Source organism: Physeter macrocephalus, unplaced genomic scaffold (assembly GCF_002837175.3).
Source record: "Physeter macrocephalus isolate SW-GA unplaced genomic scaffold, ASM283717v5 random_1259, whole genome shotgun sequence".
Classification (NCBI taxonomy): domain Eukaryota; kingdom Metazoa; phylum Chordata; class Mammalia; order Artiodactyla; family Physeteridae; genus Physeter; species Physeter macrocephalus.
Window position 1 is genome coordinate 1 of NW_021146459.1, and position 22,841 is coordinate 22,841.

Sequence of the window (22,841 nt, forward strand, 5' to 3'; positions counted from 1 at the left end):
GTATCAATAATATAGAGAAATGTAAGACGACAGTACTGCCAATTAAAGGACACAACTTCAAGGAAAAATTCATACACAAAGCAACTCAGGCAGCAGCTTTGGAGCCCCTGGATACATAAGCCTTGCTCTCTTTATCACCCACCACTCAAGCCTTGCCCTCGACCCCTCAGTAACACAACCTGCCACACTGACTGGCGCTTCCCCCTCCCGCTTGCTGTCCCTCTGACTGGATGCCGCTCCCCTCTGGAATGTGACGTTAAACCTACTAGCCCTTCAGCAGAGCAAGCCCTCTCCTCCAGAAGCCTCCCCTGTACCCTAGAGGCCAGGCTAAATGTTTCTCCTCGGGGTCCGTCTCTTACTGAAGCGCTGCCTTCATGTATCTTCCCTCTCCAGACTGCACACATTCTTGGGGGTTGATTGCATATCTCATATTCTTTTACTCTAAGTGCCTAACAGGGACAAGTACAAAGATGCTTGATAAATGCAAAACTAAACTTGCTATGTGCCAGGCACTGCACTAAGCTGTTTACATACATTTCCGTGAGAAAACACGTTCCTAAACTTGAGTAACTAGTCCAAGGTAGAAATGAGATTAAACCCAGTTCAGGCGAGGAAGTCCAAGCTCCTTCCCTTCCATTGTCCCAATAACGTAAACCGTGTTCAAGGTAAGTGGCTGGGAGTTTTGTCGGAGGGGGAGAGTGTTAAAGTCCGGTACAGTGGGGAATCTCTTAAAAGGGGTGGAACTTGAACTTGAACCTGAAAATATGGGAAGGGAAGGAAAAGGGGGAAAACATCAGTATAAGCAAAGACCCAGACCAGAATTCAGTATGATTCATAAATACTCTCTAATCTAGAAGTATGCCCCATTAAAACACTTATACCTCCCCTCAAGTTCCTCAACATCGTGATCAGGACCTTGGCCATCTCAGCCCTCTGTGTTTGAAACTCCAGCACAGGGCCTTAAACAGAGCAGAGCAAAAAGAAAGGTTACACTTACCGTGTGCCCGTACACACACCGAAGTGGAAATTGCTCGCTTGCCAATTAGGCTAAATACTCTGGTAGCCAACATTCTGAAAGATAAAAATGCACCTTCTTTATGAGTAAGCGTAAACACCTATTAGGAATGATTCTTCTTTTTGCCCCAATGCATTTTGGAAGTCAATGCAATTCTTTTTTCTTCTTCTCCCCTCTAACATAACTGACCCCTTCTTCCTTACTGACTCTGAATTCACAAATTAACCCAGGATGAGGTTTTTTTTCTCAGCAGTCTGCACGTTTTAACGGAGCCTCATTATAAACCAAGCACCATATGCATACACTTAAGGCAATTCAGAGAAAACTGGGTTTGGGGGTTTTTTTGCATATCGTTTCTCTGCTTTTGTTTTTTAAACACTGGCTTTCTTACAAAGCAAAGAGAAAAACATTTTTAAAGAAGACTCTGGAAAAGCTAGACTGTGCTGCTATGATGGGCTCCATTGTTCAGCGAAAAAAAGTCAACAGTTCAAAGGGACGGTGGCACGCACTGCCTTCATTATTTGGTTTAAGACCTAATAGGTGCACAAGACAGGAAAGAGAAACCCGGGAGAAAGGCTGCAAACAGAGCCCTGGGCCACTTCCAAACCCTGCAGGACAACGAAGGACCTGGATGACCCACCTGTCACCTGGGCCTTCACTGAATCATGCCTAGCTCCCCTACCTCCCCCTCCCTTAAAACTGGACGTTTCAGGGGACCCCACCGATGACGAAAAGGATCCCAAACGCATTCAGAAAATACCCATTACGGGCAGAATGAACAGAAGCATGACATCAGGGCTGAACTCGTTCCCGTCTCCCATGTTTTCTCCCCCGCCTGGCCCGCGCGTGGGCGGACGCCGAACGCCTGCCCCTGAACCCCGTTACACCCGGGGCGGTGGCGCAGCACCGTCTGAAAGGGTGGCCGGGAGCCCGCAAAGCGACCTGCCCTAGGGTGCGCGCCCGCGGCCAGCGGACGCTCCAAGGTCAGAGCCGAAGCCAGGCCGCGGCAGCGCAGGCGAGGACCGGCCGATGCTTCTGGGAGGCAAAGAGACCGCCACCCGGCGGCTCCGGAGCCCGGAGCCCCCGCCGGCCGGCCTCAATGTCACCGGGATCGGAGGCCCAGCGCCGGTTCCTGCTGGCGCCGCGCGGCGCGCACGCAGGCCCGACGGCTCCCTGCGCCCGACCCTCAGCAGCCTCGCAGCGCAGAACGGCCGCCGCCCGCCTCACCTGCCGCAGCCCAGCCGCTGCTCACCGGGCCCGCCAACGACCGCCCTCTACGCCCCGGCTACTCACGACCGGAAGAGAGCGAGGCCGCGCCGCGGAGCACCACGGGATCGAGGAGGACCCCACCCCGCGCCCGACCGCACTGGAGGTCACAGGACCGGAAGTCGGGGGGCGCCGCGAACGTCGTAAAACGCAGAGCCGGGCTGCTTTCCGGCGGCCGCTAAGAGACAGCTTTTCGGCGGCGCCCGGCGAGAAGCGCGAGGGGAGTCTGACGTGGGCTCCTCGGTCTCTCCGGTGGGGAAGCCGGCGTCGAGAGGAGCCGAGCCCGAGCGGGGCCTGGCCTGTGGGGGCCCCCGCCAGCCGCGGGACCGCGCCAGGCAGCCGCCGCCTCGTCCCACTTCTCCCCTGAGGCGCCGCGCGGCCGGGCAGCGGATCCAGGCCTCGGCCGGCGCCGGGCCTCCGGGGCCCTCCCGGGCTCACCATGCCCGGGGTGAAGCTGACCACCCAGGCCTACTGCAAGATGGTGCTGCACGGCGCCAAGTACCCACACTGCGCCGTCAACGGACTGTTGGTGGCCGAGAAGCAGAAGCCGCGCAAGGAGCACGTTCCTCTGGGCGGCCCGGGTGCCCACCACACCCTCTTCGTGGACTGTATACCCCTCTTCCACGGCACCCTGGCCCTCGCCCCCATGCTGGAGGTGGCCCTCACCCTGGTAAGCGCGGGAAGGGTCCTGCCTCGGAATCATCAGGGCAGGAGACCGCCTGGCGATCAGCTTCCGAGCAGGCCCAGCTGGAAGCTCACAGTGCTCCAGCCGGAGTCTAGAACCACCCCCGAGGTAGCCGTGACCACGAACGGACGACCCACGAGGGCGCATAGGACTTTGCCTGCACTTAGCAAGGCCCCGCAGATGGCAGCTCGGAGTGGCAGCGGCCTTAGGAGCGATCTTAACCGTCCTGGGTGTTTTTAGACGCTTTAGGCGTCTAAAACGAATAATACGTTAATTTTCTCACACCAGTATCCTTTATGGAAACAAGCCGTCGTTAACTGAGCGATGATTCGACAGCGTTTGTATTTAGGCTTTTGAGTCACGGGAAGTTTTGAGACGGCGGCTTGGCTCTTGCGCACCTTCGCGGGGCCGGATCCGTGTCTGCCGCGGGTGTAAAGGCTGCGGTTCTTCCGACGTTAGTGCCCCGGACCCCGAGGGTGGAGACGCGTTTAGAGGCAGCGAGCTGGCCTCAGGGGCGCTGCTGCCCGAGAATGCGCCTGAGCGCTTTGTAAGGGAAGCCTGTCTGGCCTCCTTAGTGACATCTAGAATGCACCCGTGGTTTTAAAAGCTAAAACCCGCAGGTGGCAGGTTTGTGGAATTTAAAAGCCGGAGCAGACATGCCTTCCGGCCCGCACACTTCTGTGGGTCTGCTCGCGACTGGTCTATTGAAGTACAGTGAGAAAAGATGTGGCATAGGGATAGACTGGCTGGTCATTGAATCCTAGGCAGTGCTTGTTGAGGTATGGTGGCCCATAAAGGAAAAAAGACCACCTATAAATTTGAGTTGAAACCTTAGGGAAGAATAAACTGTAGACTCAGACCTGCCTGGCTTGAGGTACAGTTTTTCATATACATGTAAACTATGATACTAAAAAAAATTAGTTGATTATGCAAAAAGTAGTTAAGTTTGAGAAGGTGTAGGTAGAAGTCCTTTATACCTCCCAACAAGTAAAATGAATCCGTTTTGTAATTTACCTAATTATGACACCCATGTAAATTCTTGGTAAGCAGCAAGTATCTTTAGACAAACGGTCCTCGCCTAAGCTTACTGGGCACATCTTTGAATGCCTGTTAAACTGAGTCGTCTGAATTTCTTCATATCATCTTGGGGCAGGAGATAGATAAGAAGTAAATGATATCTATAAAATCAACCATTTTAGCTCCTGAAGAAATAGCTTGTCAGTACCAGTACATCCCTGGGGTGTGCACGTGTCTGTTTTACTTCAAGTCTTTTCAACCACCTGTCTTGATTATTTTGTTACCAAGGGAATTGCGTGGTGATTGGATATGTGAAGTGCACTCACTTGCGGGAACTAGATTAACCAGTACCATTAATGCAGGATTATTCAGTTCTCCAGTAGTGTCAGGCCTGTGCTCGGGGAGGGATATGGCTATGGATCAAACACCGTACCCGCTTAGCAGTTGAAGTTGTACCAAGCGGACAAGTACAGTAGCGAAGAATAAGCGCCATATCGGGAGTTAAGCAGAAAGTGGGGAAGGTTCAACGAACCCAGCCTTCCTTCAGGGGATGGAGGAAAACGACTCAAGGCCGAGGGAGTAGCATGTGCCAAGGCCAGGAGAGAATGGGGGGAGGGGTGTTGAGGGAGGAGCTGGAGTGTAGAGTATAAAGCGACCTGGCATGGAGAGAGGTGAGCAGTGGGCAGATTTCATTGTAGAGGACCTTGCAGATCACACACAGGAGTTTGGGCTCCATCGTGAGGACAGGGAAGCCACTGGAGGAGAGTTGCATGGTCACATTTGTGTCTTGGAGTGATTGCCCCAGCCTGCAGCAAAGAGGATGTTGGAAACAGGAGTGTATATCATACTAGAGGCAGAGAGGTGGCCTAAACTAAGTGCACTGTGGAAGCAGCGGAGACAGACCAGCGAGAGCCCGGAGGGAGAATCCACAGCATTCAGTGACTAATCGTGTGGGGACATAGGAAAAGGAAGCAAGGGTGACACACCTCTGTTTCTGACTTAAGCATCAGAAGGACAGAGGCACCATTCGTTGAGGGAAAATGACCTAGTGTTGACAGCTGAAAAATGGGTCTGAAACTCAGAAGATGGGTGGGCTGGAGACATAGGTGGGGGACCAGTAGCTTCTCAATGACTTTTGAAGCCATGAGAGCAGGTGCTATTGTCTGGGCCTGTGTGTAATGAGTAGAGAGCCATGGACAGACACCTGAGGAACTCCAGCTTCTGCGGGGAGGGTGGAAGAAGGGAAGTCAGCAGACTAACCAAGGTGGAGCCAGGGTGGGTAGGAGGAAAAGGTGTGTTGCTTTAAATCCCTAGAAAATCCCATCACAAATAATCAAAGAGCATCTTAAAGGCAAACTTGAACCTCACTTGGAATGGTCAAAATAGGATTAATTCTTTTCATTCTTAAGTAAGCTTTACAGAGTTAAAGGGTTATGTTCCTATCACAAGATATAAATGCAATACTTGAACGAATTAAATATGCTAACTCTAAGCCACTGCATCTGAGTCGCCTTTACCTGAGTTTTCCCCCAGGATTAGGGCTGTGTCCACCATTTACCTGGGGAGGGAAGAGGCCCAGAGGGGACTTGACTCTTAAGACGGGCCCACTGCCACGGCTTGTTAAGGGGCACTGCTTGAGACCTTGTTCTGACCCTGCTCCCCCTGCACCGCCTGCCGCACACTGCACTCCAGACCCACCTTCCAGCGTGTCCCCAAATGTGCCTTCAGTGTTTGAGTCTCCTGTCCAGCAAAATGAAGCGCAAACTAGATTCTCTGCACTTAGCTTCTTTTCAAACAGTAGAAACGAACAGCCGAAGTTTTATCCTTGCCAAGCAGCGGTGGGTGGTGTGCTTACTTTTCTTCTGTTGATCAAAACTTTGAATCATAGACTCAGAATGTGAAAACTACGAGAAAGAGGTCAACTGAGTACAAATTAAATAACTTTCAAAATAAAGTTATAAAGGAAAATTTGCACTTTGAGTCCATCCACAAATTTTCTATTACAATTAAGATATTTAAGTTTATATCATTCAGCTTTTGACTTAGCAACTTTATAACCTGAAGGCAGTGAAAAATCTCAGTGTATGGAGCCATGGTTTATCAGCTATAGAAGATGTAGTTTTAATAAAGCATCTAAATCCATACAACTGTATAAACGAGGCCTAATTCTCACAGCTTGTTTCTATTCAGGGCGTTTCGTATTGAGTTATTTTTGATAAGTGGGAAAGACTGACTTGATATGCAGTCCATCAAAGGGCAGCATCAGATTCCTTTGCAAGGCTTTTCATTATAATTTTCCATTAAAAAAAATCCTTGCATTTCTGGGTGCTTTCTATTTTTTTTTAAGTACTTATGCCTGTTAATTTATCCTTATAACCCTTTGACGTAGGTAGTGATGGAATTATTTCTAAAAGCAAAAACCCATAAAATGTCAGTGGGGAAATTAGCATAAACCTGCTGTTTCCCTAAGCCTCTTTGTCCTTTTCCCCTGTCGGTGGTTTCCTGGTGCTGTGGCGCTGCGTTTCATTACATTCTGCTCCAATGACTTCCTTCTTTGCCGGTTGGTCTAGGCACCGTGACTTCGGTCTAGAATTCTTTCTGCTGCCTCCATATGTGCCTTCGCTACTCATCTGCACAGGCTGCTGCCCCTCTGGCTTTTGGCGCAGCGCCCTGCTTCCTCCTGCCCCTTTTTCTCTCCAGAACATAAATGTGCTGGCCTGGGAGAGGGAGCTGGCTGCTCTGGGTTCTCCTTTCAGTTCTTCCCCTTGACCTTCACCCTCTGTCCCCATGCCATGTACCTCCAGAGCTTTTCCTCCTTGGAGCCAGCTCCTTTCCTGCCAGAGAAGAATCAGCAGCCGACTTGAGAAGGTGCTTTTCTTCTCCGTGAAACTAACAACCCCTCTACCTTTAGAAGCCACGGCCTGCTCATTGCTGCAGACAGGGAGGCTGACAGACACACCCAGCTTGTAAGTGGCAAACATGGGAGCAACGCCCTGCTGGGGGTGGCTCTTATCAGCTCCCTGCCTTGCCTACTTCATGGCTATTATACAGCCACATGAGGTGGGTGATGATGCTTTGAAAATTACAAAGTGCCTCATACATGCAAATATTAGCGAGTTTGCCGAGAGAAGCTGCGTTCTTTGTGCGGTCTAACTGGGAACAGATGAGTTGGGCCCAGGGCCTTTAGTAGTTCTCCTATGTGTCTGGAATGGAACGAGCCTGAAAGGGCATTGAACAGAGGGTGGCAGACTTATGCCAAGGTGAAAGTGTCCTCCTTTCCCTCTGAAAAGGAAAAGAAACTACATAAGGAAATGCAGGATTTGGACCCCGTTTTCAGAGTCACTTGACGAGTTTCAGAGTGTTGTCCTGAACTTTTTCATTTTGATTCTTCACAAGATGCGTCACGGGAGTAGGGCATCTTAGCAGCAAGGTAAGGAAGATGGAAGCGGATTCGTTGAGAACAGCGGTCAGACAGCTTCTCAGTTCTTTTGCCTTGTCCTGCCCCACTTGGGAGGGAGCGAGTTGCCTTTACTGTATAAGCTGCCACTTAAATAAATCTGCTTGGGCTTTTCATTAACAAGCCGTTTGGGCTGACTTCAGGATTCTGAGGGCCCTCAAGAGCTGCCTGCCCCACCGCCACCCTCCCGACTGTCCACACTGCTCGCCTCCTCCCACAGCCTGGCTCTTACTGTCCGCCGGGTCACTCTCACCGATGAGGTCTGGTTCCACTGAAACTTGTTTATGCTACCTCTGTGAGCTCTGATGGCCAGTTCTCCGTTCCTCAACTGGGGGCCACTTGTGCCTGAATCTGGACAGCTGTGGACAGGGTGTGCATGCCTGTCGCAGGCATCCAGACTTAACTTGGTTGTTCTTTTTTGAATCGTTGAAAGGTTTCTAAAGCCAAGCCAGAGCTTTTGTGCCTGGTTCACTTTTCGGACAGCCTCTTCAAAGAGTTCTACTAGGGAGCTCCCTGGTGGTCTAGTGGTTAGGACTTAGCGCTTTCAACGCCGGGTCCCAGGTTCAATCCCTGGTCAGGGAACTAAGATCCAGCACGCCATGCGGCATTACCAAAAAAAAAACAAAACAAAAAACAAAAGGGCTTCCCTGTTGGCGCAGTGCATAAGAATCTGCCTGCTAATGCAGGGGACACGGGTTCTGGCCCTGGTCGGGGAAGATCCCACATGCCGCAGAGCAACTAAGCCCACGTGCCACAACTACTGAGCCCGCAAGCCTAGAGCCCGTGCTCTGCAACAAGAGAAGCCGCCGCGATGAGAAGCCCGCTCACTGCAGCGAAGAGTAGCTCCTGCTCCCCGCAACTAGAGAAAGCCCGCGTGCAGCAACGAAGACCCGATGCACCCAAAAATAAATAAAATAAATAAATTTTTTTTAAAAAGAGTTCCACTAGAAGTTCAAGGTCATGACATTATTTTTCTGCTGGAATTTGCTTAGACCCTTGGAGTTTTACATACAGGAGTTCACCCCCCGTTAGGTAGCGTGTACGTTGAGGTGTGCATTGTGTTTGTCACGAGAATCGTGCTTCGTGTCAAGTGACTTCTCTGCTCTCTCAGTGCAGGTACAAGGTGACACGTGTTTGCTAGGGATTGAGTCCTGAACCCGTTACCTTCAGCCCAGGAAAGGGATCTGGGAGCAGCTTAGGCTGCTCACTAAGGACTGCCGTGGGAGGCCCTGGTGGCGTAGTGGTTAGGATTCTGGGCTTTCACTGCCATGGCGCGGGTTGATCCCTGGTCAGGGAACTGAGATCCCGCAAGCTGCGCAGCATGGCCATAAAAAAGGGACTGCTGCTGGCGATGGCCAGGTTAGCAGCCGCAGAAAATAACTATCTTATACTTACATTAAACGTAGCTGCGGTGGGCCAAAAAATGGCCCCCCGAGATGTCCACACCTTAGTCCTTGGAACCTGTGAACGTGTAACCTTACATGGCAAAAGGGACTGCAAATGAGATTAAGTTAAGGATCTTGGGATGTGGTGATTATCCTGGATTATCTGATGGACCCAGTGTAGTCGCAAGGGTCCTCATAAGAGGCGGCAGGGTAAGAGTCAGAGAAAAGAGTTGTGACAGAAGCAGAGGTCAGAGCGATACAGCCACCAGCCAAGGAATGTGGTGACCACTAGGTGTCGGAAAAGGCAAGGAACGAATTCTCCCCTAGAACCGCCGGAAGGAATCAGCCCAGCGGACCCATTTTAGACTTCTGACCTGCAAGATAAGTTTGTGTTGTATTAAGCCACTAAGTTTTTGTAACTTGTTACAAGGGCATTAGGAAGCCAGGACAGTAGCCAAACTCGGGATACCATCTGTAGTTGTGACTCTGGATATAAGAACGGCCCACACCACAGGGCTGGGAGAGGGGCACCTCAAGTGAGGACACACTCGAGACCAGTCTTTGATCAGAAACAAAGACTGAGCGGGCTACACTAAAGGATGGGCTAACTTATGGGTTTGAGTTCAGGGAATGGGGCCAAATGCCAGATTTTAGAACAGGGCTATGCCCTTTGATACCACGTAGAGATACATTTAGAAGGAAATGAAAGAATTTGCTGCTGTAAGCAGCAATAGAGAGTTTCTAGAACTCATTCCTTTAAGAGGCGATAGAAACAAAATATAAGTAATTGTGGAATAATTTGCATCAAAGTTACGGTGAAAGAGCCATTATAAATATTTTGTAGACATGGCTCTCGTCTTTTGAGTGGATGACCAAAACGTCTAATTCGTTCACTGAGCCTTGGTTTTGCCCCAATGTGGTAATTTGTGAGCTCTTAGGAAGCCAGATTTATTATTCTAATCCTTGTGTGAGCGAGGGAACCTTGGTCTGTTAACCACTCGGTAATGTCTGCTTTTAGTCATAAAGGAGACTGTTGGAGACCCAAACCAGAATTTGAGAAAAACAGCAGTAGAGCTATGTTTAAAAAAGGAAAAAAATAAGAAAGCAAAGAAAAACATTTTTAACCAGTTACTTTGAAAAACTCGGGGATCAATTTTATCTCTTCTTTTGCAGACTGAGGATAGAATTTACTGCAGTGTATTATTAAAATTCCATTATGGCAAAACAGGATGACTTTTTGTTGCTTTTAATAATAGCATTAGACCTGCGGGATGCTGAATCTGATGAGAGAAGAGTGGCATTATAAAACAAAAAAACTTTAAAAATCCGCTGCCGTGCTCCCATTTGAAAACTTGCCACAGGGACGGGCGTGCGCGCGCATGCGCATGCCGGTTTACCCCCCACATCCCGGCGTGATGGAGTTTTCATGGTGTGTTGCTAGGAATACTGAGATACAGTATTAAAGCAGTTGGCTTTGAAACAGACTTATATTCCCAGGCTGGCTGTGCTACCTGGCTGTGCAAACTTAGACCCTCTCCGAGCTTTTTAGTTTGCTTATCTGTGAAGGATTGAGTTAAATGATCTTAAGGCTTATTCAAGCCCCAGAATGCCGTAGTGCTTCCTATTGTCAGAGAAGGTGGCTAACTCTGGTCTCAGCTCACCCACGGCACTGCACCCGTTTAATAGATGTCTACCCTGGGGCCTTCTGCTGGGACTGGGGGAGGAGGTCATTCCTCGTGTCCAGCCCCACCCTCCCCAGTCATTACAGGGTCCTCCTCTGTGGGAAGACACCCCGCCTCAGTGAGAGTGGGAGCCCAGGCTCTTCTTTGCTTTCTCTGGCCTCACGTGGACTGTGGAAAGCAAATTGGGGTGACCTTCTTTCCCCTGAATACCCATTTCATTCTTGTGTGGTTTTTCTTTGGCGGTGCTGCTCGGCTGGCAGGATCTCAGTTCCCCAGTCGGGGACTGAACCCGGGCCACAGCAGTGACAGCCTGGAATCCTCAGCACTAGGCCACCAGGGAACTCCCCCGTTTCATTCTTGTAGGGAGGAGGATGCAGGGCTTATATCTCACTTGTCCCAGCATCCCGGGGTTGGGGGGGGCGGTTCCCTCTGTTTATTGAGACTTGATATTTAAGGGAAAATCATTCACCTTTTCTTCCCCAATTTTGTTCTTCTTTCAGATTGATTCATGGTGCAAAGATAATAGCTATGTGATTGCCGGTTATTATCAAGCTAACGAACGAGTAAAGGATGCCAGGTATGTCCATGCAAAACCCCTCTGTGGTCTGAAAGAATGATAGTGTGAGGGAGATGATCTCTGAGACGTGTTTTGACCTCTGTGGTCTCAGGATGCGAAATCTGTTAGAACCCCTCTGGGCCCCCTGTGCTAGTTTATAGTATTCCAGGGGGGCTGCCGTATGGGCCATTCCAAACAACAGTAATTCTAAACGTTTATATTAACGTTGGGATTCTGTTCCGTATCTTCTTTATTTTGCTTGAAGGGAATTCGTATGATGCAAGCAACAGTCCGGGGCCTCCTGTTTCTGTCCCCACTCAGCTGTGTCTTGCTTCCCATTCCCAAGGTGGGAATGATGTAGGGCAGAGCATTAGGAAAGAACTCCACTCTTTCGGGGAGTTAAAAAAAGAGTAACTTTTAGGTTTGCTGCTCTTAAGGTCTGACACTTTGATGAAAATGTGGTGTTTGCTGCTTCTTTCATGTTCGGTTCCGGTTTCTTTTATCTGGCTCTTTGCACCCACTGTGATTCTCACTAATGAGCAAAGCTGAGGTCTTTGCTTTATTTCTGCATCAGAGTCGCAGCAGGAAAACACTTGACACCCTGTAGTTAGGATAATTTGTGGAGGACTTAATAAGGCGGTTGTTTCCAGAGGTGTGAACGGTATGTAAGAGAACTCACGAGAGGGTGGTGCAGTCACCTGGAGCTGGTGACAAAAGCTGGTACCTGCGCTGCCAGAAGGGGTGAGGAGGGGTTGGGTCAAGAAGTCCGGCCCAAGGAGAAGAGTGCCCTCTGGTCAAGGGATACGACCAGCAGCCAGCCTGGTGGGACCTCACAGGCCGAGTCCCAGAGGAATCAGCACCCTGACCAGCCGAAAGCCAGAGGCAGAAGCCGGGGTGCCCTCGCACGCTTCCCTCACGTGGCCAGGCGGCCTGGGACGCGGTGAAGGACCCCAGACCGAAGTGTCTCCTGGAGTCACATCCGCTCGCCCAGCAAAGGCAAGAGGCTGGACCCACAGCATTAGGGCCATAATACAGTAAGCTGATGAAACACTTCAGGGATGGAAGCCGTTTTGCCCTAGAGGACTGGGCCCAGTCGGGACTCAGGGGGAGACAGGGTCACCGGCGCAGCGCTGGGCTCAGAACGACTCTTGTGAAAGCCTCTGCGTGGGCCACGGCGCAGGGGCGCCCTCTGAAGCCTGGCTCCCGCGCCCTTCCCGCCCGCTGCCAGTTCGGGCTCTCTCTCCGGTGCATCTCTTTGTTGACCACGCCTTCCTTTTGAGCCCACCTGCCTTCCGGGTGCTGATGAGCTGGGGCCTGTTCATGGCCTATTCTTGGCCGGTGTCAGTCTTGGTCTTTGTTACACGAAAGAGACTGCAGGGCACAAAGCGCCTGCCCCGGGCCAAGCTCTGTGCTGAGCCAAGCTGGACTCTTGGCCCTTGCCCTCGAGTTGCTGGATTGACACAAAAGACACCGAAACCTAGGCCTGTGGTGCAGGCCCCCAGGCCCCATGCCGGGAGGGTGGTACGGAGGGCTGTCCAGCAGGAGCAGGCAGGCATTGAGTCCATTGCTGTGACCAGAGGGGCCCTCGGGGAGGGCCGTCGTTTGAACCGGATGCTTGCGCGTGGCAGGGTCCTGTCACATGCAGACGTGGAGAGCGGAGGGAAGAGTGCGGAGGGGGGACAGCGCGATGCAGACGCCGGGTGGAAACCGGCAGGAGCGTGGGGCGCACGCACCGGGGGCGTCAGCAGGTGAGGCCACCCTGACGGCTGTGAGGCATGTCACTATTTTGTAAGCAGTGGGGAGCCGTCCTTGGAAGGTTTCCCGGAAGCCGACAGTACTGTCCCGCAGCTGTTCCCGCAGGAAGGAGAGGAGCCCGGGCCAGAGGTGATGGCGCTGGCTTCCTTCCTCCTGCGCCCCCAGACGCGCCCGCACAGGCTCTCCCCTCCGCTGCCTCACTTGGCTCATGGCCTCCTCATCTTCCTGCCTCTGGTCAGACCTCATTGCAGCCCAGCCTAGAATTACCTTGCTCAGACACCACTTTCATGCTCTTCACACCTTCTAGAATTTCCCAGGTCCTTCACCTGCTCTGCTCAGGAGGCCTTCATTCTCCCACTGAAGTCAGTGGCTAAGTGCCTAGCAGCCGTTGGTGAGATCTGCAGAGAGCGTGGTGGGCGGTGAGACGAGTGTGTCCAGTAACCCTCTGGGTCCCTTCTGACCCCGTGAGCCTCGGTCATGCTCCGGGGTCTAGGCCACCCCTCCAGCGCGCCTGGAGTAACCCTCCAGCCACCACCACTGTGCCTGGCCTGGGGCTTCTTGGTGTCGTCCTTGCGAGTCCTCCCAAGGACACTCAGCTGAAGAAGGTCCAGCCAGAGGCGCTCGCTGCACCAAAGCCACGCAGCCGGGAAGCGCAGAAGCTGGGATCACGCTGACCTCCTTCTTTAGTACCGTTTGCTTTTACCTGGAAAACCTTCCCTTCTCTCTTCAGCCGCGCCTAGCTAAAATTTTGCTCCTCTTTTAGAAACGTCGGCTGATTCACATCGTCTCACAGCATAAGCTTTGGAGCCGCGTTAGACTTGGATTCAAGTCCTCAGTGACTTACTGATTGACCACTTTGGCCTCAGTGGTCCTGTCTGTAAAATGGAGCTAAAGAGTTCATCCCTTGGAGAGTGGTAGTGAGGAAGGCAGAACAAAGCCACATGTAGCGTGCTTAACCTTGTGTTTGATTCCAAGTAGAGGCCGGTCCTGTTACTAGTCCTGTGATTACCTTTTTTAAAAAAGGATCATTCAGTCACTGTTTTAATCTGAGAAAAAGAACTCTAAGGTGTTTGTAACTGTTTTAGTCGTTTCCTAAACTTCAGGTTATCCCATCAAGTTTTATTTGATCATTTCATAATTGCTGGAGCTTTGCTTCATGATGAACATTTCCTGAGGGCTAGATTTCAGTACCAGGTCCAGTGCCTTGGCCTGAGGTAGATGCTCAGTAAGGAGCTTTTAGATGTAAATGTAAGATCTCAGTCACAGGCAGATGCCTAGTTCTGTGTGGGTGGGGAAGGGGGATTGGCAAGTGGCTTCCGTCTCCAGGGTCCCCACCGTTGTATTTGGCAGCTGACTGTTCACAGGAACAAGGACTTGCACAGCCTAGTTGGAGACAAAGTACTGACGTGACTGTCACAATGTGACAATCTGACGTTAGGAGCGGAGCAGGTCGGGGTTAGAGACTAAGTGTGGAATACAAATAAGAGGTAAACAAAATTGGTAGGTCTTTGAAATACTTTGGCAATTCATTAATTACTGTAAGTTTTAAGTTCTTTCAAAAGAACACGTTAAGTGTGAGTTTGGGGGCATCTGAAATGAAACATAATAAATGTTTCTCGATCCCCTTCCCAATAAAAGTCACCAAGTACCATGATAATCATAAGCGTTAGGATAATAGTATTTTGCCAGTTTCTTTGTGGCAAATGCTCCTAGGGAGAAGATCAGTCTCTTAGCAAATGCTGACTTCGTTTCCCTTCACGCCTCAGGTGTGAGTGAGTGAGGACCCGCAAAGACTCGGGTGGTCATGGGGCGCGCCTTCTCCACGGTGGGCGAGGGAATCAGCAGGTCCCGCTACGGGAACTCGGCACTTGCCAACTCCTGTGAAGCGCTGCCTTCACTTTGAGGGCTTTCCGGGGTGACCTGAGGGACAAGAATTCCTGGGGTCCTTTCTCTATTAAACTGTTTTTTTGTTTCATTTTTCTTAACATGATACTGCAGATAATCACACATCTCTATAAATTCTCAATTTTAAAAGTGAAAATAGAATAATTAGATAAACTTATTTTTATAAAGCATTGAACCTGCTTTTTTCACCTCAATCACAAAGAAAGGACCGTAATTGTATAGTGTGTTTCTTTATGGCTCTGTCCCTGCTTCAAAAAGCTGAGACTAATTGTGCAGGGGGAAAAGATGCACAAAAAGACAACTGCATACCAAGGCTTCAGTGTTTACAGAGGGGACAAATGGACCTCATCTGGGGCAGCTTGGCAAGACTTCCCGGAGAGGATGGTGTTTCCTGGGCGTTCAAGATGGAAGGAATCGAGTAAGCAGAGGTGGGCGCCGAAGGGCCTTCCAGACAGGGAAGGCTGTGAGCGAGGGGAGGGGGGTGTGAGGAGGACGTCGCGCACACAGTTCCCTGGGATGGAAGGCACACAGGGCGTTGCTCCCGGGGTGGGGACGGTAGCTGGTCCCGTGGTGAGAGAGGCCGGTCTGCCAGCCCGAGCACGGGGGGCTTGTATCTTCTGAGAAGAGCCTGGAAATTGAGACCCGTGAGGAGGCAGTTGTAGAGACGCATGCCTCCGGTGACAGGCTGAAGGGGGCGGGTGGCAGGGAGAATGAAGCAGGCAAAGGGGAGCACCTGGTGCGGGGTGGGAAAGAAGTGGGAAAGGTCACCGCAGCCAGAGGAACTGGGAACAAGCCGGCCGCCGGCCCGCCTGCCCCGGATTCCAGCTGCCCCGGATTCCAGCCGGAGGGCCTCGGGAGCCTGGCAGGCGGTAGGGAGGCTTCGGGGGTGCTGGCCCTCCGGGGTGAGAGGGCAGACGCCAGACTGCACAGCATAGTGAGGAAAGGGAGCGAGAGGGACAGGATCGTCAACTTGCTGAAGAAGTTGGAGAAATGCGGTTGAAAGCCAGAAGAGAAGTTGGACCGTGGCTGGACAGAACTGGTTAATTTTCTTGTCCTGAAAAGGAAGAGACTCAGATTTGACACGAGAGCTGGGCCTGTTGTGGGGGAGGGGAGATAAGTAAGGCCCCGAGGAGGAGGTCAGAGCGGATGGGCCTGTGGGCGGCGGGAGGAGGGGCAGCGCAGGGCCGCGTGAGACCCACTCTCCAAGTCCCTCTATTGACGTAAGGTGGAAAGTTGCCATTTATCAAGGTTGTGGTGGGCGCGGGGCCAGAGCCAGCCAGGCAAGGCTCCTGAGCGCTGGGAAGATCGGCAGTGGCTTAGGAATTTTTAAAACTAAAAAAAAGGAAAAACAGCTGAGTGGATTCCAGCAGCTAAGGGCGCAGATGGAGAAGGTGGGCCCTGGAGGCCGCTGGCCTGGGCCGGCTCTCAGCAGCACAGTTGTCTGCAGGCCCTGGGTGGCGCTCTGCCCCGGGGTCCAGGGAGCCTCTCTGTTTAGAAGACGCCCTCTCAAGATCCCCTCGCAGGGCTTCCTGGTGGGGGAAGGGCCCTGCTCTCCCCTGTGCTCCGCGTGGCCCACGCGGCATTCCCCGTCCTCACCAGTCACCGCAGGGGGAACGCAGTCACCGAAAGCTACCTAAACGGGCGTAACAGTTGAAGAAATGCGGTTGAAAGCCAGAAGAGAAGTTGGACCGTGGCTGGACAGAACTGGTTAATTTTCTTGTCCTGAAAAGGAAGAGACTCAGATTTGACACGAGAGCTGGGCCTGTTGTGGGGGAGGGGAGATAAGTAAGGCCCCGAGGAGGAGGTCAGAGCGGATGGGCCTGTGGGCGGCGGGAGGAGGGGCAGCGCAGGGCCGCGTGAGACCCACTCTCCAAGTCCCTCTATTGACGTAAGGTGGAAAGTTGCCATTTATCAAGGTTGTGGTGGGCGCGGGGCCAGAGCCAGCCAGGCAAGGCTCCTGAGCGCTGGGAAGATCGGCAGTGGCTTAGGAATTTTTAAAACTAAAAAAAAGGAAAAACAGCTGAGTGGATTCCAGCAGCTAAGGGCGCAGATGGAGAAGGTGGGCCCTGGAGGCCGCTGGCCTGGGCCGGCTCTCAGCAGCACAGTTGTCTGCAGGCCCTGGGTGGCGCTCTGCCCCGGGGTCCAGGGAGCCTCTCTGTTTAGAAGACGCCCTCTCAAGATCCCCTCGCAGGGCTTCCTGGTGGGGGAAGGGCCCTGCTCTCCCCTGTGCTCCGCGTGGCCCACGCGGCATTCCCCGTCCTCACCAGTCACCGCAGGGGGAACGCAGTCACCGAAAGCTACCTAAACGGGCGTAACAAGCTCGGGCAGCTGACTGGTGCCCTCGGTCTTTGTATCATTGCCGTTCACTCTGCCTTAGGCAGACAGCGTTGCACGGCGTTAACTGGAATGCGGTAACCTCGCTGGTTCTTCCCTCACAGTCCGAACCAGGTCGCGGAAAAGGTGGCCTCCAGGATCGCCGAGGGCTTCAGCGACGCGGCTCTCGTCATGGTAAGTCACTCTCGCCCGCTCCTGAGTCTTCCGTTTGCGGGATGGCTGCTGCGCGTCCTCTTGCTGACGTGGAGCTTCATCTGTTGATGTCAACGGCTTCCCTTTCTGCGGGTGCTCCGTCGGACCGTGGCCCCCTTTTGCAGCCTGCTCCCACCTGCAGGCTCGCAGTTGCTGAGTCACGGGCCGCTGCTGGCCCGGCGCACGGACTTCCAGGGGTGGGGGTCGCTCCACCTCAGCAGGCCTCACAGTGGGGTCCCCGTGCCAGCAGCAGCCGCACCACCTGGGGATTGGTTAGGAATGCAGATTCTCGGGGCCTGGCAGCCTGTGTTTCAGTAGGCTTCCAGGTGACTCTCACGCACGCTCGAGTGTGAGAACCGTTGAATTACGACGTTAGCTGGCACAGCTGAGGTAGCCGGGGAGGGAGCCAGGTAGGTGAGTAGCTCTCATCACGAGCCCTGTTAACCTCAGTTCAGGTGGGATTCTAACAGGGAAGGCAGGAGTAAAGTTTGGAAGCTTCACGCGTGTGAAAGAGCAATAAAGTGCTTAGTGTTTCTCCCGTGCGACCCAGTACACCTGGGCCGTGCTCTCGTGGTGTCGTGCGCCGTGGGGCGGGGTTTCTGCCACGGGCTGTGTTGACGCTGGTCCTGGGGGAGCCACGAGGAAGGGCCTGCGGACTTGGGCAGAAGTGCTGGCTCTGTTCACGAGCGTGTCCTTCGTCTCGTTGCAGATGGACAACACTAAGTTCACCATGGACTGCGCGGTACCCACAATCCACGTGTACGAACACCACGAAAACAGGTGGCGCTGCGGAGACCCCCACCAGTGAGTGCCCTGTTCCCAGGATGGCCCCCGTGCCGCGTGTGCCGCTGCCATTCCGGGCACCCGGCTCCCACGGGAAAGCTGATCCCAGCCTTCTGGGTTTTTAATTTAGCGTCTTCTGCAGAGGAATGTGCAGACCTCATACAGAAGTCATGCGAGTTCCTCGACCCCTGGAGGACCGAGGCCTACAGGGTTTCCAAGCAGTCAAGACAACCTGAGTGTCACTCGAGGGTCTTCCCACCTCAACCCCGGGGCACCCCTCCCCAAGCCAAACCCTCTTTCCAGGCATTTGGTTTGGTTTATTTGTAATCAGTCGTCTACTTCCAGCCCTTTCAGAATTTCACTGGGAGGGTGACTCTTTCACGTTTCAAATTCTTTACGTGCATCTTCACGTGTTTAAACATACGTGTTTGCTGGTGTTCATTACTGTCTTCCTTTATACCACTCTGCGTGTGGCTGGTTTCCTGTTTACTCTATTGAAAAGCCACCTGTTTTCGTTAAGAGGCTGATTTCTCCTGTTTCACCTCGTAGTGATTACTGTGAAGACTGGCCAGAGGCCCAGAGGATCTCGGCGTCACTCCTGGATAGCCGGTCCTACGAAACGCTCGTGGATTTCGATAACCACCTGGATGACATTCGGAATGACTGGACAAATCCGGAGATCAATAAAGCTGTTCTGCACCTGTGTTAGGGAGGGATTTCAGTGACTGGTCTCTGGGCATTTCCACTACACTGAAGAAGAAAAGCTATTGTTAAATGTAAAGAAGATCTCTCATAGCCTGTGTGGAAAGCTGGCGGTGTTCAGAAGTGGCATGTGTGCCTTGAGAGAGGGCAGAATGTCCCATCAGTCACCTTTCCAATGCAGAGCCTCGAGGACAGGCATAGACTGTCCCATCTGACCATCCCTGTGGAGGCCTTCCCAGTTGTGCGTTGCTATAATTCTTCAAATCAGAGCTATTTCTGCTTGTCCAAGATTGTTCCTATTAAACAATTTTAACTAACCTTTTATAATCTGCAGAGAATACTTTTTAAGGCTTATGAACTGTCTTAAAAAAAAAAAAAAAGAAAGGCCCAGATCTTATACCCGAATGAGAGTGTTTGTGAGTTTTCATCCTGTTTGAGTTAATATCGTCCAGACCTGGGATCGGGCAGGCACGTGGCGTGCCGGTGCCGAGCAGTTTCTGAGAGCCGTGTGCTGGTGTCAGCAGTCGGGAGGCTGCAGCTACGAACAGCACACCCCGCCCCCCCGCTGTCAGGCTTCCGTTGCTGCCACGACTCTACACGTGGGAATAATGCCACAGTTGCCTGAGAAACCTTCATCATTAAGGGCAAAAACACACATTGTTGGGAAGGCAGCTTGGATGGGAGCACAGTGTAATAATCCTCAACCAGAAAGCTTGTAAACCTGTGGAACCAAAAGAAAAGCGGAACCGTGCTAAGATTATCTTAAAAAGGCAAGAATCGGTCCTAACTCCTGACTGACTTGCATGATTATCCGAATGGTTCTGATTTACGTCTTCAAAACAATTATTTTTTTTTGTATTTGAAGCAACAAAAGCAGAACAAAACTTAGGGTCCTGGAGTTTTATAGGGCACTGTCTGTAATCATTATACTTGAAACAATCAGTCAAGCTTTTTAACCCAGTCGTAGGAAACTGATGGGGAAACTTTATGGTTCCATTACATCTTTTTCTCTTTTACGTGAATTATTTCACACAGAGTTCAGAGAACCGTACCTTTGCTACTGCCTTTTTCTGGACTACGTGAAGGAAATTTGTAACAGTCGGATAATCTATTGAAAAGGTTTATGACACAGCATTCACTATTTTCTCTTAATAAGTAGGAAACGTTTCAGCATTGCTTACAATAGATGTGCTTTATTTGGTCCACCAGATTCTCTCTTCTTTCTTCAATTCCCGCTCGCCCTTGGCTTTTTAAGCTGACTTTAAGTCACGTGGGGAAGACGAAGGGGTGATGGATGCATCGGTACACTTTATCTTTTCGCTCTCCTCGACTTAGACGCCAGGGCCAGCCCAAGTGAAACGCAGTGGACAGTCTAGTCCCAGATGGGTCTGTATTTGTTTCGAAAAAGAAAAGAGTTATCTCCAGCATTTACCACAGAAGAGGCTGTCTTGGGACTTCCCTGGTGGCGCAATGGTTAAGAATTCACCTGCCAATTCAGGGGACACGGGTTCGATCCCTGGTCTGGGAGGATACCACCTGCCGGGGAGCAACTGAGCCCGTGCGCCGCAACTACTGAGCCTGCGCTCTAGAGCCCGCGAGCCACAACTACTGAGCCCACGTGCCACAACTACTGAAGCCCGCGCGCCTAGAGCCCGTGCTCCACAACAAGAGAAGCCACCGCGATGAGAAGCCCTCGCACGGCAACGAGGAGTAGCCCCCGCTCGCCGCAACTAGAGAAAGCCCGCGCGCAGCCACGAAGACCCAACGCAGCCAAAAATAAATAAATAAATAAATAAAAATAAAGTAAAAATTAAAAAGAAAAAGAAAAGGCTCTCTTTTCCTCGGATTAAAATGAACATGTGCTACCTCCAGGTGAAGGTCAAGGGGAACTGGCAGGGCTGTTTGGAACAAAAGGTGTGGCCAAGGCTAGTTTTGGAGGCATTGCAAGGATAGTCTTATTTTCCCTCATTTTCACCTCTTTGTGGAATTCTTGTTCTCGATGCCACCACCTTCCCAGGAACATGTGCCGTTCTCCAGTATGGATTTCAGCCTAGAACCAGGCGCCCTGTCTATGGCTGAGTCAGGCTTATGTTTTCAGAAGAAAGCGTATTAAATACTCTGAAGGGAGGAACGGATCTGTGCAAAAAACAAAAACAGATTTCCAAAGTGCAGATAACTGGTCCTGGATGCTTGTAAAGACAGCAGAAGCCTCTGAGGGGAGCCCCAGGCCTTGTGCTGGGCTCCCCTCCCTCTTACCTCTCCAAGCCTTGCTGTGTGGGCTCTGAGCCTCCGGTCTCCTGGCCCTAAGAACAGTCTTCATTTTTCCCCACGCAACGTAAAAGTGAGAGACTGGCAGTTAGCCACTGAAATGGACTCACACCCTGCCTTTTCCTAGAAAAGACTCAAAGGAGCAGCACAGAGTATATTTGTACATTGAAGAGATCTTCGTCCGTCAGAATGTTCCTGAGTAACTCCTTCCTACTGAAATCTGAAGGGGTCGGAGGGGAAGCGGGAGGGCGGGGGAGGGGGGCGGTGTAGCGATATCCCCTTGGAACCAGCCGTATGCTTAAAATTCTGGTGGACGTTTTTCTGTCTTCCATAGCATCTATCCATCATGAAGTGAATGGGGCAGAGGAATTACTGGTCTATGTAAAAATGCCATTTTCCATGTCTAATGGTTGCCTTTAAGAACTGAGGATACTAAACGTGAAAAGGTAGGCATAAATGACAAAAAGCAAGGCGTATACTAAGGAGAAGTTGACTTTGCTAATTCTAATGAAATTAGTGGACCTAGAGTAAAAAACAAGTTAGAAATCTTGAGTAATTGAAGTTTTCCAGGCATCGGGTATTTTTGAGCCTCCTCAGTGTAAAAAGTTCTGTGTAAGTAGCTTCGATTGAATGGCTCACTTTTCTGATGGACGTGCTTGGAAAACTCTTGTTCCTGTGTGTGGTCATTTTCAGCTTTTCTGACCTACCTTTTTTGTTTTGCCCTCAGAAGAAAAATATTTGCTTCCAAAACTGCCCCGTTTTAGTATTAGAACTGTCGTAACACGGTAGCTGCTTTGTGACATCCTGTTAAGTGGAAGCAAGAAAAATAGCCCTGAGCATTAATCTCCATACCCTGCGGAGATTTTTAGCAATTTTAATGAAGAGAGCTGAAGTTTAAAATAGACTTTCGTTTTACTAGTTGACATTTCTTTAGCCTTTCCATCAACTCAGTGCCGCTTAAGCATTCGATTTTTTTCTTCGGTTCAGCAGAAAGCCTGGCAGCAAATGTTGGTCTCTGCTCCCCCTGCCACCTCTCAGATAGGTGGTGTGTTAATCTGACTTCGTTCACACTTCAGAATCCAGGGGATAACTTTGCTGTTTGTATCCTCACAATGTTGACTTGTTGTTACTCCTTAAAATGCTTAAGATCTCCTTGAATGGGATGCAAAATCTTTTCAAGTTTTGCATTTCTCCAAAATGAATCCCCATTCTTCTAAGGAGCTTTTTTTCCCTTAAAGATTAACTTCTTGGGATCTAGTCCAGCTTTAGAACTGCCAAAAATTGTGTTTTCCGTGGTCTTTTGCTTTCAAAGTAGTGTGACAAGTGCCCGCAGAACATCCGCTTCGATCTGAGTGGAGGAAACCTTTGGCTTGAACCTGTATTGCCATATAAAGCAGAATAGCATCCCATATTTAGTGCTGTCTGAGAAAAGTTCCAGATACAGTCAGTAAGGCTGTAGTAAATCATTGCTTTTCAGAATACAGGCACACCTCGGAGATATTATGGGTTCAGATCCAGATCACCGAAATAAAGCAGTCGAGTCATATGAATTTTTTGGTTTCCCAGTGCATCTAAAAGTTATGTTTACATTATACTGTAGTCTGTGAAGTGTACAATAGCATTATGTCTGAGAAAACAAGGTACATACCTTAATTTTAAAATACTTCATTGCTAAAACATACTACCCATCATCTGAGCCTTCAGCAAGTCAAGATCTTTTTGCTGGTGGAGGGTCTTGCCTCAGTGTTTATGGCTGCTGCCTGATCAGGGCGGTGGTTGCTGGAGGCCGGGGTGCCGGTGGCAATTACTTAAAATGAGACAACAGTGAAGTTTGCTGCA

General features: G+C 51.1%; 1 protein-coding gene and 1 long non-coding RNA gene across 3 annotated transcripts; one reads left to right on the forward strand and one right to left on the reverse strand.

Annotated features, from left to right (window-relative positions):
* Positions 1-6: 6 nt before the first annotated feature.
* LOC114485364 (uncharacterized) lies at positions 7-2,396 on the reverse strand. 2 transcript variants are annotated; one of them, XR_003678832.2, is made up of 4 exons: positions 2,243-2,396; positions 998-1,071; positions 535-756; positions 7-449 (listed from the first exon to the last, which is right to left on the reverse strand). It is a non-coding gene; the product is annotated as an uncharacterized lncRNA (long non-coding RNA). The 2 variants fall into 2 exon arrangements; XR_003678831.2 differs by having other exon boundaries at positions 7-756; positions 2,243-2,388.
* A 64-nt stretch (positions 2,397-2,460) lies between these two features.
* EMC8 (ER membrane protein complex subunit 8) lies at positions 2,461-21,234 on the forward strand. The gene is made up of 5 exons (XM_007109230.4): positions 2,461-2,951; positions 11,008-11,084; positions 17,162-17,231; positions 17,959-18,053; positions 18,582-21,234. The coding sequence occupies exons 1-5, from the start codon at positions 2,721-2,723 to the stop codon at positions 18,739-18,741; spliced, it is 633 nt and encodes a 210-aa protein (XP_007109292.1). The 5' UTR covers positions 2,461-2,720; the 3' UTR covers positions 18,742-21,234.
* Positions 21,235-22,841: the final 1,607 nt, after the last annotated feature.